Raw genomic sequence first — 16031 nt, 5'->3', positions numbered from 1 at the left:
TTTATTGTTAGTCTATTGCTACACATCCAGTCATATATTTTTATTAGATTTGAATTACATGAATACTCAAGGTCAGCTGTATTACAAGATGAGAGCATGAGAGATGTATCATCTGCAAACAGTTGAATTGTGAAGTCCGATACATTGTCTATATCATTAATATAAATTAAAAATAGGAAAGGACCCAGAACTGATCCTTGAGGTACACCCATTTCAATTTCGAGCTTATCTGTTGAGACTTCACCATTTTTAACAAATTGCCATCTATTACATAAATAGGACTGTAGTAGCTTATACATGTTACCCCTAACTCCATAGTGAGATAATTTCTCCAAGAGTATTGATCTATCCACTGTATCAAATGCTTTTTTTAGATCTAGAAAGATGCAGATGGTGGATAGATTACTGAAAAGGTTTTTAGAGATGTTATTAATACTATCTATAACCAGAGGTGGTCAGTAACGAAGTACTTCTGCTTTTTCGAAGTACTCAAGTAGTTTTCCTCTACTTCTGGTACTTACTCAAGTAGACCTGATTTTCGCTACTTCTACTTCTACTTCCTAATATTTTGTGATCTACTTACTTACTTTTCGCTATTTTCAGTTTGTCAAGTAGAAGTAGCTCAATCTTCCAATCGGGAAGATAGCCTGAGAAATTTCGGGGATGTTTTCACGGAGTATCAACATTTAATTTACATAAAAGTTGAGTAGAGCGATGAATTTTCGTCACGCTTCGCGCGCACTGGATACGGAGTGACTAGTATGATTTCACGAAAGTATTGGTGAATATAATTTAGGTCGCGGGTTGGCGTGGTTCCGTTTACACCACATTGTCGTCCTTCGCCCATATGAAATAATTCATCACAGTATATGTGGCCCATCATGACGTTTGAAACCGATGTTTCGCAATCTAGCATTTACTTGTCATATCGTAATCTAGTATGTCCATGGCGTGTCCTAACCTGAAAAGGTGGACTCTGACTTTTTTTTTAAGTTTTAGAGCTGTTTTAGCACATCACCTTTGAAACTTTCTGGACTAAAGGCAGGGTTGTACCTAAGTCACAAGGTTCAGAGTCACAAGTCAATCTCACTTTTATAGTTTTTACTCGAGTCAAGTCGAGTCATTTTCAATTCAGTACCGAGTCAAGTCACGGAGTAGAGTGTCGAGTCCAAGTCATAGTGTTTTGACTCGAGTCCGAGTCTAAGTCATTGTGTTGACTGCTCTGTTTCCAGGTAAAGTCTTGTTAAACCCACTTTTTATGACTCTGTTTGGTGATATCGAATGATTCGCATTTATAATATGCTAATTTTCCTCACTTATAACAGTTTCTGGTAGCATTTTCAAGTATTAGTACTGATAGACACAATAATTATAGTGTGATAACTTTACTATTCTTCGAAATTACAATGAAATGCCTGTCTTGGCAGACCCAGTCTCAAAGCATATGACTTGGTCCAAAACTCGGACTCCGAGTCATGCGCAATGACTCGAGTACAAGCCGAGTCAATACACAAATTGACTCGAGTCGGGTCGAGTCATTTTTCATTTTTAAGAAAATGACTCGAGTCAAGTTGAGTCACCAAAAAATCGTGACTCCAGTCGAGTCATGACTCGAGTCATTACAACCCTGATTAAAGGCATGAAATACATGTTCCACTTTTAGAAGTAGTATTTACATTTTACTTTTAATTCCCAGTATCATATACTTTGAGTTACAATTAATATCAGTTCTTTTGTCTGGATAACATACATGTTGAAGTATAAAAGCAAGTGTAGTAATGCCTTTAATTTCCGGAAAATATATCGAAAATTGGATACCTGTTGGTATGCATCAATATGAATCAAGCTCGTCACCTTTCGCATAGCTCAATTTGCACCTTTTTACAATCCATGTTAACGAATTAGCAATGTTTTCACAACTACTTACTTACTTAAGTACTTTTAAAGTCAGTCAATTCTACTTCTACTTCAAGTAGTTTTGAGTTGCTTATGGAAGAAGTACTTCTACTCGTACTTGAGTAGATTTTTTCTTCGCTACTTCTACTTCTACTTGAGTAGCTTTGTTGACTACTTTGACCACCTCTGTCTATAACTGCATGATGGGTTGAGTGACGCTCTCTGAAACCAAATTGTTTTCTGGATATTATGCTAAATTTCTCAACGAAGCAAGTTAGCCTTTTAAGTATTAATTTTTCTATAATTTTAGAAAAAATAGGCAAAATAGAGATTGGTCTATAATTGGTGAGATCTTTAGGATTGCCTTTCTTCAGAACAGGCGTGACTCTGGCTACTTTCAAAATATCAGGGAAGATCCCAAGCTCGAAGCATTTATTGATCAGTTTAGTGAGTATAGGTAATATTGTATATATGATCTCTTTCAGAATAAAGACTGGAATACCATCTGGGCCTGTGGCTGTATCATTCTTAAATGAGTGATCTATCGCGATGACTTCATTCTCAACGACTGGCTGGACAAAGATAGAGTTCTGTTGTGGTTTATCGAGATATTTCTTGTAGTTATTGGTAGGCACATGTTTGTCAGCAAGGTTTCTGCCAATATTTGCAAAGTATTGGTTGAAAGCCTTGCATATGTCAAGTTCAGATGTTACGGTTGTATTGTCTATGCTGATTTTAGTCGGAAATTTTTTTTGCTCAGTTGATTTAAAAAGTTTATTGAAGAGCCCCCATGTTTTTGTTTGATCACCTTGGTTCTTATAAAATTGATCCTTGTAATAGTTGCTCTTCGACTTTTTCTTCAATTTGGTTAATATATTTGTGTAATTTTTATACAATTCCACTTTGCTATCTACACCGGAAAGAAAATGACTCTTGTAAAGTTTGCGTCGAGTCGCTATTGAGATTCGGATTGCAGAGGTCAGCCATGGTTTATTTGCGTATCTCATCTCCCTGCGAGTTTTTTTGCGGAGAGGTGCATGTTTTTCAATTAGGGAGTTGATGGTATCAATTAGAGATGAAAAGTTAATGTTTATATCATCAGTTTGAGTTCTACTTTCGACTTCAAGGTCATTTATTGCATCAAAAAGTTCATTCGAGAAGTTGTCCTCCGAGAGATTTCTATAGTTACGAGTGTATGCTATTTTGTGTTTCACTCCTACTGAAGCATTCATGATTTTACAGAAAGTTGGTAAGTGATCAGATATATCGCTTCTTAATATTCCGGATTGGTGCTCGACCTGATTGTTGGTGAATATGAGGTCAATTAGTGTCTGTGAGTTATGAGTAATTCTAGTTGGATCTTTAATTAATGAAAGACACGAGAAACATGATATTAGGTTGGACAGATCCACAGAATATTTGTTATCTGATTTAAGGAGGTCTATGTTGAAGTCTCCCAACAAGTAAAAAGTTTTTTGTTGTAGGGTCAACTTCTCGAAGCAATTTTCCATTGCATCTATGAATTGAGCCATCGATTGGCTATGGTACGATGCCGAAGCGACCACTCTTATCTTCAGTCTCATCAGAGCAATTTACAGCGTAGCTGTGCTGTAAATTGCTATGGTCTCACCACGCATCGCTCTACCAAGTATGCCGGGAACTCAGGAGTGGAACAGTATCTCACAGGCTAACTGACTACTAAATAAATACTAGTCCATCCTCATGCACCATCCTTAAGATTACCGGACCACGACTAACCTATCGATCTCGCTTATCATGACATGCCGCCCGATTTCTTGCAGTTATTTTTTCTATACTGTCTTCTTTCAGCGTGCATGCCTCCTCTTTACATCGCCTAGGCCAAGGTGGGTGTCTGATTCCATAGACTACTCCAAGTCGCTTCGACATCTTCCTGTCTTTTCATTGTATCGCATTTTTGTGATGTATTGAACTGATCAAATTGCTAATAAACCAATGATGATGATCCTCAAGATTACCGCACCACGACCTGACCTATCGATCTCGCCTTCCACGACATGCAACCCCCATTTTTGTCGCTTGCTTTTTTCTATGCTATCTTCTTTTATTTTTCATTCAGTGTGCATGCCTCCTCTTTACATCGCCTAGGCCTAGGTGGGTGTCTGATTCCATAGACTACTCCCAAGTCGCTTCGACACCTCACCGTCTTTTCATTGTATCGCATTTTTGTGGTGTATTGAACTGATAAAAATTGCTAATAAACCAATGATGACGATGTACAACACACGCGCGTCCACGTCGTCCAAATATCATATGATCGACCGAAAAGATCATCGCTCTATAAAATATGCCGGACCTGATGTGTGTAACAGTATCCCGCCGGCCATCCGGCAGTCGATGAGAATGTCCACATTCAAGTCGAAATACAAGCAATTACTATTAAATAAATACAGTCCATCCTCAAGATTACCAGGCCACGACTGATCTATCGATCTGGCTTCCCATGACATGCCGCCCTATTCTTGTCGCTTTCTTTTTCTATACTGTCTTCTTTACTTTGATTCAGTGTGCATGCCTCCTCTTTACATCGCCTTGGCCAAGGTGGGTGTCTGATTTCATAGACAAATCCAAATCGTTTCGACATCTTCCTGTCTATTCATTGTATCGCATTTTTGTGGTGTATTGAACTGATAAAATTGCTAATAAACCAATGATGATGATGATGATGATGATGATACATAAACTAGGCGATTTCTAGTTCTGCATATCTGCTATGTTTAGGACACCGAATCTCTTCAGCAGCGACTTTGTTGGATGCACAACCAGCCACCTTTGCTGCCCTAGCTATGATACGGAGCACGTTATGTTGTATTTTTTGCAGTGGCTCGAGTGCAGTTTTACTGGCAGCCCCCCAACAGAGGATGCCATATTGTAACTTCGATTTAAAGAGTGTCAGAAGAACCCAGGCTGGCATGAAGCGTCTAAAGCTGTAGAACAGGCCACACTTCGGTGATAATTTAGTGTCACAGGACTGACTATGACTCTTCCAGGACATGTCCGAGTCCGGTGAAACCCCGAGGTATTTGGCATATCTATCTTTATCCATCTGTCCTGCAGACTTAATCGGTCAATGCATTTTGTGACAGCACACTTTCCTTTTAAAAGTATGCAAACAATAAACATTGTATTGTTGGTGTATTACGTAGAAGACAATTGTTCAGTCTGATACATGAACCAAATATGTGACCCTTTAAGCTTGTTTTGAAACATTAAAGGGAACAAGATGTCTGCTTATCCAAAGAAAAAAGTTCTTATCATGACAACTTGAAAGAATTTATCAACATTAATCTCCGCCTGTACTTGTCATGCCTATTTTCTTTCTCCAGTTTCGATATACTATCACATTTTATCGGAATCGATGGAAGCTGTTTCTGAACTGTTTTTCTTTTGGTTTATTGTCATGATATAAAGGGCTTCTTTTGCATTGTCTATTATAGACAATCAGATGAATGAAGACTGCTTACTAATAGCTCAACACGAAACCTGAAGTACGTGTTAATAATAGAAATATATATGCATCAGTAATAGGAATCGAGGGCAGTCGATATATCCCGACATAGGACATTCTGTGGCCTACACCAAATACCATGTGTTCTATGCTGGAACAGAGCCAGAGATTAGCATTGGCTAATTCCGAAGCTTTTTGTTAGTGTTTTTCGCATGATTAAACGCCAGTTCTAAATACAAAAACCTTTTACATTTTTGGTGATATCTGATATGCCGTAATATTTTACTATGAACTAGAGTTGGTCGAAGTGATCAGCGTTGCTACTTGAGCAGCACAAGTAACACCCTACATTTCTACTCAATTACAAGTAGAAGTAGTCATTTCTAAGGCATGTCAAAACTACTTCAAGTGGAAGACGAAATGAAAGGTCTGAAATTTACTATAAGTCAGTAATTATCCAAGTATATTTGGTCGGGGGGAGGGTGGTCGCATACTTTCAACAGTTAGTCGGAGGTGGCTACTTACGAAATCGCAAGATGTATCGCCGCGACTAACGCAAAATGACGATATTGACACCCATGGATAGAATCTTCGAAAAAATATATTCAGCTACCGTGATTCAGATGCTATTTCAAGAGTTTCGGTAGATGTTGAAGTAGATGTAAAACATTACCACTTCAGTAAGTACTGCAAGTAACCAAAATCTACTTGAGTACCCCTAAAAAGAAGAAATATTCAACATATATAATATTTCAAAAACGTGTCGTGATAGAGCAAAAATAACGCCCGATTCGTATTCAGCGCCCCCAAATTAGATCTAATTGACCCAAAGAAGTCCCGGCGCAAAAATCGCGTAGACGAGTGTAAACATAGGCCCACTACGCTACTATAACTGAAATCGAACCAGTATCGCCGGGGTAACTGGCGGCAGTTATCACCACTACGCCAACTCCCTGTAACACTATGTTACAATGTTAGATACAGCTGTAACTGTGATCAGACAGGCCTCCAATGCATAAAGGGAATGTCAATAAATAGTGGCACATTGACAAAATGAAAAACGGTAATCGCAAATCGTATTTTAAAATAGGTATTGTCCTATCGCGGATGAGGTCATCGTCACGGAGCGCGAAAGTGCTTTTCCGAGAACTTGATGGTCATTTCACTCTGCTGACGATTACCCCTGGCGAGTGACACCCGAAAATATTCGGGTATATTTCAATATATGAATATATATTATTCAATTGTATATTTTCCGTATATATTCAATATTCATTCATAAGAATTAGTAGTATCCTATTACTTGTAGCCTAGTATCAGAGCTGCCATCTACATCTGTATCCAGTGTCTTTCATTTAACACTTTAGCTGCCAAGGCCTATTATGGAAATTGCCAATAAACGCCAGCAAACAATGAATTTTCGCATAGCTGGATATTTGGCTGGAATCGGGCGTGCTAATAAGTGAAAACCTTGCGCAACTTATGAAATTTTTTTTTTTTTTCAACATCAAGGAATTATAAAAATAATTCATTTTTTTTGCTGCTCATTTTATGAAAAGCCACCTAGTGGCCAAACCAAAAAAAGGTTGACCTATTGTATGCAAATGTGATTTTAAAAAATACTTCCGGCACCGAAAATGGTGGTTTACGACAACAAGCCTATTCAGTAGCCTCGGATACAGCCGTAATCCGGGGATAGAACCAATTCCGGACTTTACTGTACTCATTTCAAACATATCCTAAATATAGGATCGCTGGCACTTTATGGGACTGAGTAAAATCCTATATTTAGGATTGTTGGCAGTCAAAGTGTTAAAATGACATCATCGTGTAGATCTGTAGAATATAGTTAGCGTTGAAGTAGTTACAAATTGAATTTTTATCAGTTATCATCAGTGACTGCACAATGCATGCGATTCGTCTATTCATTCTAACCGACAACGGCGAAGATATACGAGATTCAGGCTTGACTCATTGCGTTTTAAAAGTACGCGCTAAATTTAAACCTGCGAGGCCATATAAATGAATACGTCGCGTGAATTTTCCCAAGAAGGCCTATTGGTAGACGATGACCCGAGAAACTCCTGGGAAGAACTGTTTTGCAAAATAAAGCAGGCGGATATCACATTCATCGTTTTAGTCGAACCAATTGGCCTACATAATCTAATATATTACGGGATCTGGTGTACAGGACTGCAATACTGTTTGAGGTGACTTTATACATGGGATTTTGGCAGATAGATCACGAGTGATGCCTGTCTTTTTACAGGCATCCCGCTCAAACCAACATCGGGACTATATCATAGACACAGCATCAGACCGGAAGTCGGATGGTCTGCTATAAGCTGTAGTGTACGCTAGCAAACAGCTGTCTTGTTACGGTGAACAGGTTAAGGCGATATGCCATACAGAAAACTATGCATACACCAGCCAAAAATGATGGCGCGAAGCACAGGACAGAGTGATGAATAATTGCCAATGATCGTTTCCGATAGCGTTGTGTAAAGTTGCGTAATCTTGAGAGCATTTTAATATGTCTGCAATATAATCGCATTGCTATAAATCCGAGTCAGGACTAGGAGCTATACATTGATCAATGCGGCTCAACCATCCATCTCAACTCATATACCACGAGCGAGGTATCGATACGGTTTTAGGTAATGCTTAATGCAACATAGGCCTAACGTAATGGAGTTTGTTGGTGTGAGTTACCTAATTGCAATTCACGAATGCATATATATCAGTGTATGTAAGTAATAAGTATGCAATACTGATGCATCATGCGGACGTTTTGTTTGGTAAACTCGGCTGCTTATGGGACTAGGGTTTGTGGATTCGGTTCTACGTTTTTGTGGTAATCTCGAGTGATAGCAGAAACCGGGAAACGAAAATCCGTGTCGAGACATGCACAATTATTTTGGAATTCACCTCGCTCCATATACAATGGAAACAAATCACGAGTTTATGAACTGCGGGCAACTTCACGTACATCTTGGTTTCGTGTTCAATAAAGTAACTATGGACTACAATTGCCTTTTAAGGAAAGTAATATCGTTTGCAATGTCACGGCCGCGATCGATTAACCGCGCATCTTCGTGAGATTTTGCGGAAATGAAACGCTGAGGCAGAAATAACCTTGTTGGAATTGAGACTGCGTTAGATTGGTCTTCTCTCCTCTGAATTATGGTAGATGAAATCATAAGCAGATAAGGACATTGTACTAGAAAATTAGACAACTAGAATTATCCAAGTATATGATCATAAGTAATTGAGCTGATGTTCTTGTGATTTTCTTATTGAAAATTGAGAAGATACAGGGTGTTTCATTTGAAAATTCATCAAATAGTCACACGACAATAATGGCGCGATTTGTACGACTACTGTCATTTCGAATGATTCACAAAGAAAAACAAGCGACTTGAAATGGAAATAAAACCTTTCCGGAGAAGATGATGAGTCACTATTTCAATAGGAAATCTATGCGTTACCATTCATTTCATAATTTTTGATACGATTGCTGCTATATAGGCCTACAATGTTCTTTCCAATTCTCTACTAGTTGCTGACGATTGTCCCTGACGAGTGTCAGCCGAAAATATTCGGGTTCATTTCAATGTCAATATACTATTCAATTGTATATTGAAGTAGTTCTGCACCACAAGAAGCTCTTCATTTCAATTCTTATAGGCCAACTGCTTTGGTCACTTGCGCAAAACCTTACGAATCGAATGCTTCACTCCGCCGTCGAATAATTCGCAGTTCGACCGTGGCTTCGCAGCTCTGACTATTGCCGGCGAATCATGAGACGCTGTTTTTGCGCATGGGAGCGCAAATGCGATCCAAGATTACCCCCGATCTGTCTCAATTACGAAATTATGATACAGCATGTCAAATAGAGTGGGAATACCATAATGTTTTAAGCTTTTCTAGATTACAATAGTGTCGGCCAATTGTTTGTTCCGAAGTCATGAAATTAACCAATAAATTACACTAATATAACAGATGGGAAGGCCACTGAAACGATAGGTTTAATATTAGGTTTCACCCTGATCACTCTGATTCGTAAATACGAATAAAATGGCGCCCCCTGAACTTGAAGGCGCAGGTGAAAGCGAAAAGGGTTCCAACCTTTCGGGGGCCGACAAAAAGCAACCAAACGATAAGACTGCACTGCTAGAAAAATCGCAAGAGGTAAGTCAACGATACGAACATAATTGCCACGAATCTTGAAAGCCAGTTATGACCTTGCGTTTCTGTTTGCAGACTCGGTACCCTAAACGAGTATTCTTCATTCTGGGAAACGAGTTTTGCGAAAGATATTCTTACTATGGAATGAGAAGTGAGACTTATTGTCTATTGTGCGATACTTTATATATAATTAACGATAGAAAACCAGGCAGTATTCTTCAAAGCTTAAATGCATGCTGCAACATCACAGGGCAACTCCATTTTAAACACCGGAATAAATGAAGCAAACTCGCAAATCTTCGGTGTGCTAAGTGAGAGATGAATCTTACGAGTAGGCCTACTTAAATTTTACCCCCCTTGTCACTGATAGTTAACTTAGCAACGATAACTATGGTTCCGACACTATTTTCCACTGTGTAAGGCTGTAGGCATGGATTTGTTGTATCGCAACATACGAAACATGTAGCTCGAATAAAGATATATAGTTGGACCAATATAATACTCTGAAAACATAAAGCATACTGCTGCGTTGATTTGTTTATTCGTAAAGTGACCGCACGACATGCTTGCCAAAGATGTACAGTGTGCATTAAATAGGCCGATTTAACACTCAAGTGATTTCCAAACTGTGTCGCGGTAGTGTGCGGCTACAGATTCTCAGGGGCGCCACAAATATTTTTGGATTTTTGGAAAATAACTGTATAAATACTTTGAAAAAGCCCGAAGACTAGCATATGTGACATAAAGAGCTTTAACTGTTTCAACAGCTGATAAATAAGCACATGTGATAATGAAACCAATTATGTCATCGTAATAAATCAAGCAATCTTCCCGCGTAAGAAGAGCTACTTGATTTACGAAAACGCCCATCTAAAATAAGCTGTTTCTACAAAATATATCGGATGGGTTTCAGCTGTCGGCTCCATAATCTTATTTCATGATCGGAGCAAAAGCAACCAAAACTGAAAATTTTCATCCTCATGGCTACATGAACATGACTATTTTTTGAGTACAATTTAAAGCTGTAAACGAAAGACACTGCTTGGAATTAATGACAAAACGAGGGTATCCAGGCTCCTTTTTGTTGCATATGTTCAGTAGAAACAAACATCGATCTTTTTATAGCATCTTTTTCTCGGCCTATGTGTGCTGCGGGAGTTTTATAATTTTTTTACTGTGCCACACAAGTTGACCAACCACTGCTGTAATGGCATGATCCCAACGCAGAACTCAAGTTAAGCTTCATAATTTTGGTCGCATGATTTTACCGATATGACTTTGTGAGCTTAAAAACGTACTGGGATTTTGGAAACCACTGCAGCACACTATAAGCAGCTGGTTCTTTATATTTCCAGCCATTCTCGTTCTGTATCTGAAGAACTACATGTTGATGTCGGAAGATAATTCAACCGCAATCTACCACGCCTTCACAGTGGTCGCGTATTTCTTTCCTGTGCTCGGCGCTCTGATTGCTGACAGCTGGCTCGGAAAATACAGGTCAGTTACGAAATGACAGCAATCAAATTGGCCATTCCGAGAGATTAATATTAAATTAGCGTGTCGTACGCTTATACACAAGACTGCAGCAGAATTGTACAAACTATAATGGATTTTTAAAATGCGCAACCAACTACCCACTTTTCAAGACTTGCAGCTAAAACTAACGACAGAATTCCGCAAGTAACTAATTATAACAAAACATACTAATAACTGATAAATCGAATTATTAAATTGCAAATGAGCTGAGAAATATTGCAGATGGAATCAGCATTTCAAAATCACTGTGTTTTGAGTTTGAAATGGGAGACAGGCCGTGTTATGTTTGGCATTTCAGGAGCCAGATGCCAAAACTGCCAAAAATAAAAATTTGAAAATGCCAAAAATAAGCAATTTTTGGCATATGCCAAAAATAACACGGCCTGCCAAATAGTGTATTTCGTTCATGGTGTTGTGTTAACAGGACCGCGTTACAAGCGAGAAGAGCGTTTGTGAAAGGCAGGTTTCTTAATCTGGGTCCAGCCCACCCATTAGGGGTGAAAGCATGGTGTCCTAAATGGTGTGGGCACAGCGAGATTGAACTGCTGACTGCATTTGGTTTACGTCATACTTTCCATTTGTCCGAAGGCAATTTTACGACCATTTTTGACCGGCTTGTCGAGCGCTAAATTTGATAAAACGGGTATCAATGAGAAGCTGCCGCAGTACTGATTATTTAAATATAAATTATATTCTGCTCATGGAACTGGAACCCCCAAAATACACCACGATCTTTGCATTGTGATCGAGTTCAACATTGTGACGCAACAAACTGTCTGGCTATTTCTGAGCTGCATAGTCTCGTTTTGCCAGACACTCTTGTTGCGTCAATGTTCTGAAACAAGCTAACCTTCCCAGGACTCTTCCATGCGAGTTGGTAATATTAAAGTCACCTGAAGTGACAAAAGACCTTCGAAAATATATCGATAGACTGAAGGAGAAATGATAGTCGGGCTACTAAATAGAGTGTGTTCAGGAAACTCCTGGAAAAGGATCGGGAAGAAAATTCTTTCCGCGATGAGGTCGATGGCACTGGCGAAGTGATCTCTTTTCATGATGCATGCAAGCCGGTTCGGCCCTCCAAAGATTTTGAAGCTCTAAAAACCTTTTGTGGAGGACTGGGAACATTCTTTCCCTCAACGGCTGCTTTTGAAGCCGATATTTCCCAGATTCGCTGGGCGAGAAATGAATTTAGGAGAAACTTAACTGACCTGAGTTTGGAAGCACTGTTACAGTGCAAACGATTTAAGTCTATTCAACAGCTGTAACAATCAGCTGTTGAGCGTGTTTGTTAGGCTTTTTTTTTTGCTTATTGGCACCGATTCCGATGGATACTGCACATTTTGTGGTTTCGTTTGATATTATTAACCTATGAAATCGTTAGGTTTTTTCTTCTTCTTTTTGTTTGTTGGCACTGATTATACGTGGATGCTGCACATTTTGTGGTGTCTTTTGACAAAGTAGCCAAAATAAAGCGTTTTTGTGACTAATTCGAGGCTGAAACTATCTATTTAGAGAACGATGCCAAAACTGCCAAAAATAAAAATCGGAAAATGCCAAAAATAAGTTATTTTTGGCAGTTTTGGCATATGCCAAAAATAACACGGCCTGAATGGGAGGGGTTTCGACTCCCAAAAAACCAACCCTTGGCTTTACGCTACTGTTAGTAGCGATGACTCCGAGTTAGCAATGGCTGCATGAACACGACTCACGCCAAACGTTGACATGTGTCTCCTTGTTGTGCTAGAACTACTAAATTACTTCTGAAATTCGCGACAACAACTAGAATTACTCACTCGCAAACAGAACTAATGTACCAGTATAGTTAGTTTGTCGCCAACTAACTAGATTGATTGGTAGTTTGTACAAGTCTGGACTGTAGTATAATACGCTTTTACTAATTGAATTCCCAGCTTACATTGCCATTCGGTAACAATAGCATTTTAAATAAACGAGGAATTATATAGCCTATTAATGATCAGGAAAATAATGATTAGCTGATACAAGATTAGGACAGGGAAATAAGATACACCACACAGTCAAGGTTGACACCAGAATTCTCACTCGAGTGTTGGAGGTTTATCTAGGCTCCTCCTCGCCATCTCATCCGCGTAAGCGGTGTCTGCGTATTACAAAAAGTCTAGAAGTGGGCCGTGCTACAAGTCGGCAGATACGGAATCAAAAATAGGAGATATCGGCTTGGTTGGATATTCTACAGAAAAATACCAATCACATACCATATTTACTGAATGTTTGAGAATTTTACAGTCGATCTATTCCACTTTTCGCCGGCGGTGCGAATGGTTCATCCAAATGTATAAAATATTGAACAGAAATAGAAATAGCGATATAAAAATATCTCCATATTATTTTATTAATATAGGCTTCGACGATGTACAGAAATAACTTAGTTTTACGATTTGCAGGACGATTCTATATCTTTCGCTCGTCTATCTAATCGGGATGATCCTCAACACTTTGGGAGCGGTGCCGACGATCGGAAACCTTACTACTCACATGTAAGAACCAGAGGTGCCCAGTAACGAAGTATAGATGTGAAGGCACAAAAGCACGAAAATTTTGAATTTATTAAAAAGATGTTGGAACATAATTCTTCAAATGGTACCACACAAAATTGCTAAGTCGTCTAAAAGAAAGATGCTCACGGGTATGAATTTCTGCTCAATTCCAGCCGGTAGAAGCGAAGTGATTGCAGTTGAAAATTTTGGATTCGCAAAAACAGCCTGGACGGTGGGTAATCCCAGAAATATGAATGAAACACTCGGATAACTTCGCTTTGAGTGGTCGGTATTGTGTCAATTTTGTGTTATATTGTTTTTGTAGACAACCCAACAATTTCATGCGGTGGACAGATATTTCTCCGTCTACTCCTATACTTGAATTAGTTTTGATATGTCTCGGTAACTGTTACTTCTATTCGTACTTGAGTAGCAACCCTGACTATGCTTTAACAAAGCCGTGACCGTTTCAGGGCACTTTCTTTCACGGGACTCATCGTGATCGGTTTCGGCACGGGCGGGATCAAACCTTGCGTGTCTACGTTCGGCGGCGATCAGTTTACAGAGAATCAGGTAGAAGGGTTGATTGAAATAAAACGCGCCAATCTCATCGACAATCGGAGTTGACGCTTGGTATACCGCAGTAAATTACCGTTTGAGGGTATATTATCAACGAAAGGCGAGCATCGTTTTCACGCAACTAGTAGCAGATAGGCCTAATCATTTCGAGTGCTCAAATAAGAATCGAGTATTTATTCTAAGATTCGAGTCTAGTGAGAGTAGATTTTTTACACTGCTGCAATTATATACGATTCTTGCCAATATGAGTTGATTTATCAACGGTAATCATAGCTTCGGCACTATTTTCCACTGTGGAAGGTTAACGCAGCATACGGAACATGCATTGCAAAGCTACACACATACCACAGAGTTGTCACAAAGTACAGCGAAATAGGCATGGTCGAAAAAAGTACCAACTAATCTTCAATGTGATGTGGAACTGGAATTAGATTATTTGTGGTCGCATAAAAGGTGCATATTTTAACTTTCCATATCATCCATACTCTTATGGCACCATAATGAATGATACTATAGAATACTTGATTCGAAGATGTCCATCCCAAGTGGTAATGTATCTTTTTCAGGAGCATTATCGTCGACGATTTTTCTCTCTTTTCTACTTCGCAATCAACGCGGGAAGTTTGCTGTCAACCATTTTAAGTCCCATTCTTAGAGGTTCGTGATTTTTATAGTCTTCCGTCACTTTCCCGATTGCAACGGGATGTTTCGTTTGCTGTGATTCGCATTTATTTGACCGTGTGATTAGTTGACAGCGCTTTCCTTTAGAGGACGTTTACTGCCTTGGTCGGAAGGATTGTTACGCGCTGGCGTTTGGACTACCCGCTGTATTGATGCTGATCGCTCTAGGTAAGGTATACTGAGTTGTTTAATATGCCGTTGAGAAGCATGGATTTGATGAGTCTTTTTCGGATATGAATTTAAGATTATTTTCAAACTAGATTTGCTGTCGGACACAAGATTTATCTTAACTTTCCATTTTCGTGTGAGTTTTTGATCAATTTTGAGCCATTACCGGATTTGGACTTGGAGAGGAGCATTGGCCAGACTTGGGACAACTAAAAATTGTTCATATTTTACAAATTAGATTAGAATTAAAATGATAGCTACACCATGTTTTCCTGATTCGATTAGAATTAAATTAATAACTACATAGTTTGTTTTTCAAATTAGATTAGAATTAGAATTATAGAATTCACCGAAACTTACACATTGAGCTCTATCGCCTGATTTTCCTAAATAAATCGAGCTTATATCAGAACAATTGTTTTGCAGTGACATTTGCCTTGGGGACACCGTTTTACATAATGAAATCGCCAGAAGGAAACGTTTTGGTCGAAGTATTTCGAGGAATAAAGGTTTGTTTTCATCGTTTTCTGTCTAAAATACGCATTTCGAAAATACAATTTAGATTGTAGACCGATGCATTAACCATACAATTGAATAATATATTCATATTGAAACAAACACGAATATTTTCGGCTGACACTCGTCAGTAACTAGTGGAGAATTGGAAAGAACATTGTATATCAACATTTGTACAAAGTTCTTTCCAATTCTATACTAGTCGACCCCTATCGAGTATATACCGAATATATTCGGGTATATTTCATTATGAATATATGATTTAAATGTATATTGGAATTTTGTGCCTCCAAGAAGCTCATCAAACATTTACCATAATAATTCAAGCAGTTTACGCGACCTAAATTTGCCTTCTCAGTCCGCCATTGTCCATAAATGGAATACCCCGAAGGCAGAACGAAAGAGAGAGCATTGGCTTGACTACGCGTTGGTGGACACCAGTGTAAGTGCTGATGTAGTTA

At 38.9% G+C, this 16031-nt stretch overlaps 1 protein-coding gene across 1 annotated transcript in view; it reads left to right on the top strand.

Annotated features, from left to right (window-relative positions):
- Nucleotides 1-16031, top strand: part of LOC145454808 (solute carrier family 15 member 2-like) — a 383011-nt gene that overhangs the window by 353232 nt on the left and 13748 nt on the right. Inside the window, exons 2-10 of the mRNA XM_080332798.1 lie at nt 9384-9574; nt 9647-9722; nt 10927-11068; nt 13534-13626; nt 14100-14199; nt 14772-14862; nt 14974-15054; nt 15481-15563; nt 15929-16012. Of these exons, the coding sequence (XP_080188924.1) occupies nt 9461-9574; nt 9647-9722; nt 10927-11068; nt 13534-13626; nt 14100-14199; nt 14772-14862; nt 14974-15054; nt 15481-15563; nt 15929-16012 (864 nt within the window). The 5' untranslated portion in view covers nt 9384-9460. The remainder of the gene's footprint in view (nt 1-9383; nt 9575-9646; nt 9723-10926; nt 11069-13533; nt 13627-14099; nt 14200-14771; nt 14863-14973; nt 15055-15480; nt 15564-15928; nt 16013-16031) is intronic.

This window comes from Botryllus schlosseri, chromosome 13 (genome assembly GCF_051294905.1).
Source record: "Botryllus schlosseri isolate E-star chromosome 13, Bs_hap1, whole genome shotgun sequence".
Taxonomy (NCBI): Eukaryota; Metazoa; Chordata; class Ascidiacea; order Stolidobranchia; family Styelidae; genus Botryllus; species Botryllus schlosseri.
This window is presented reverse-complemented; position numbering and strand designations above follow the sequence as displayed.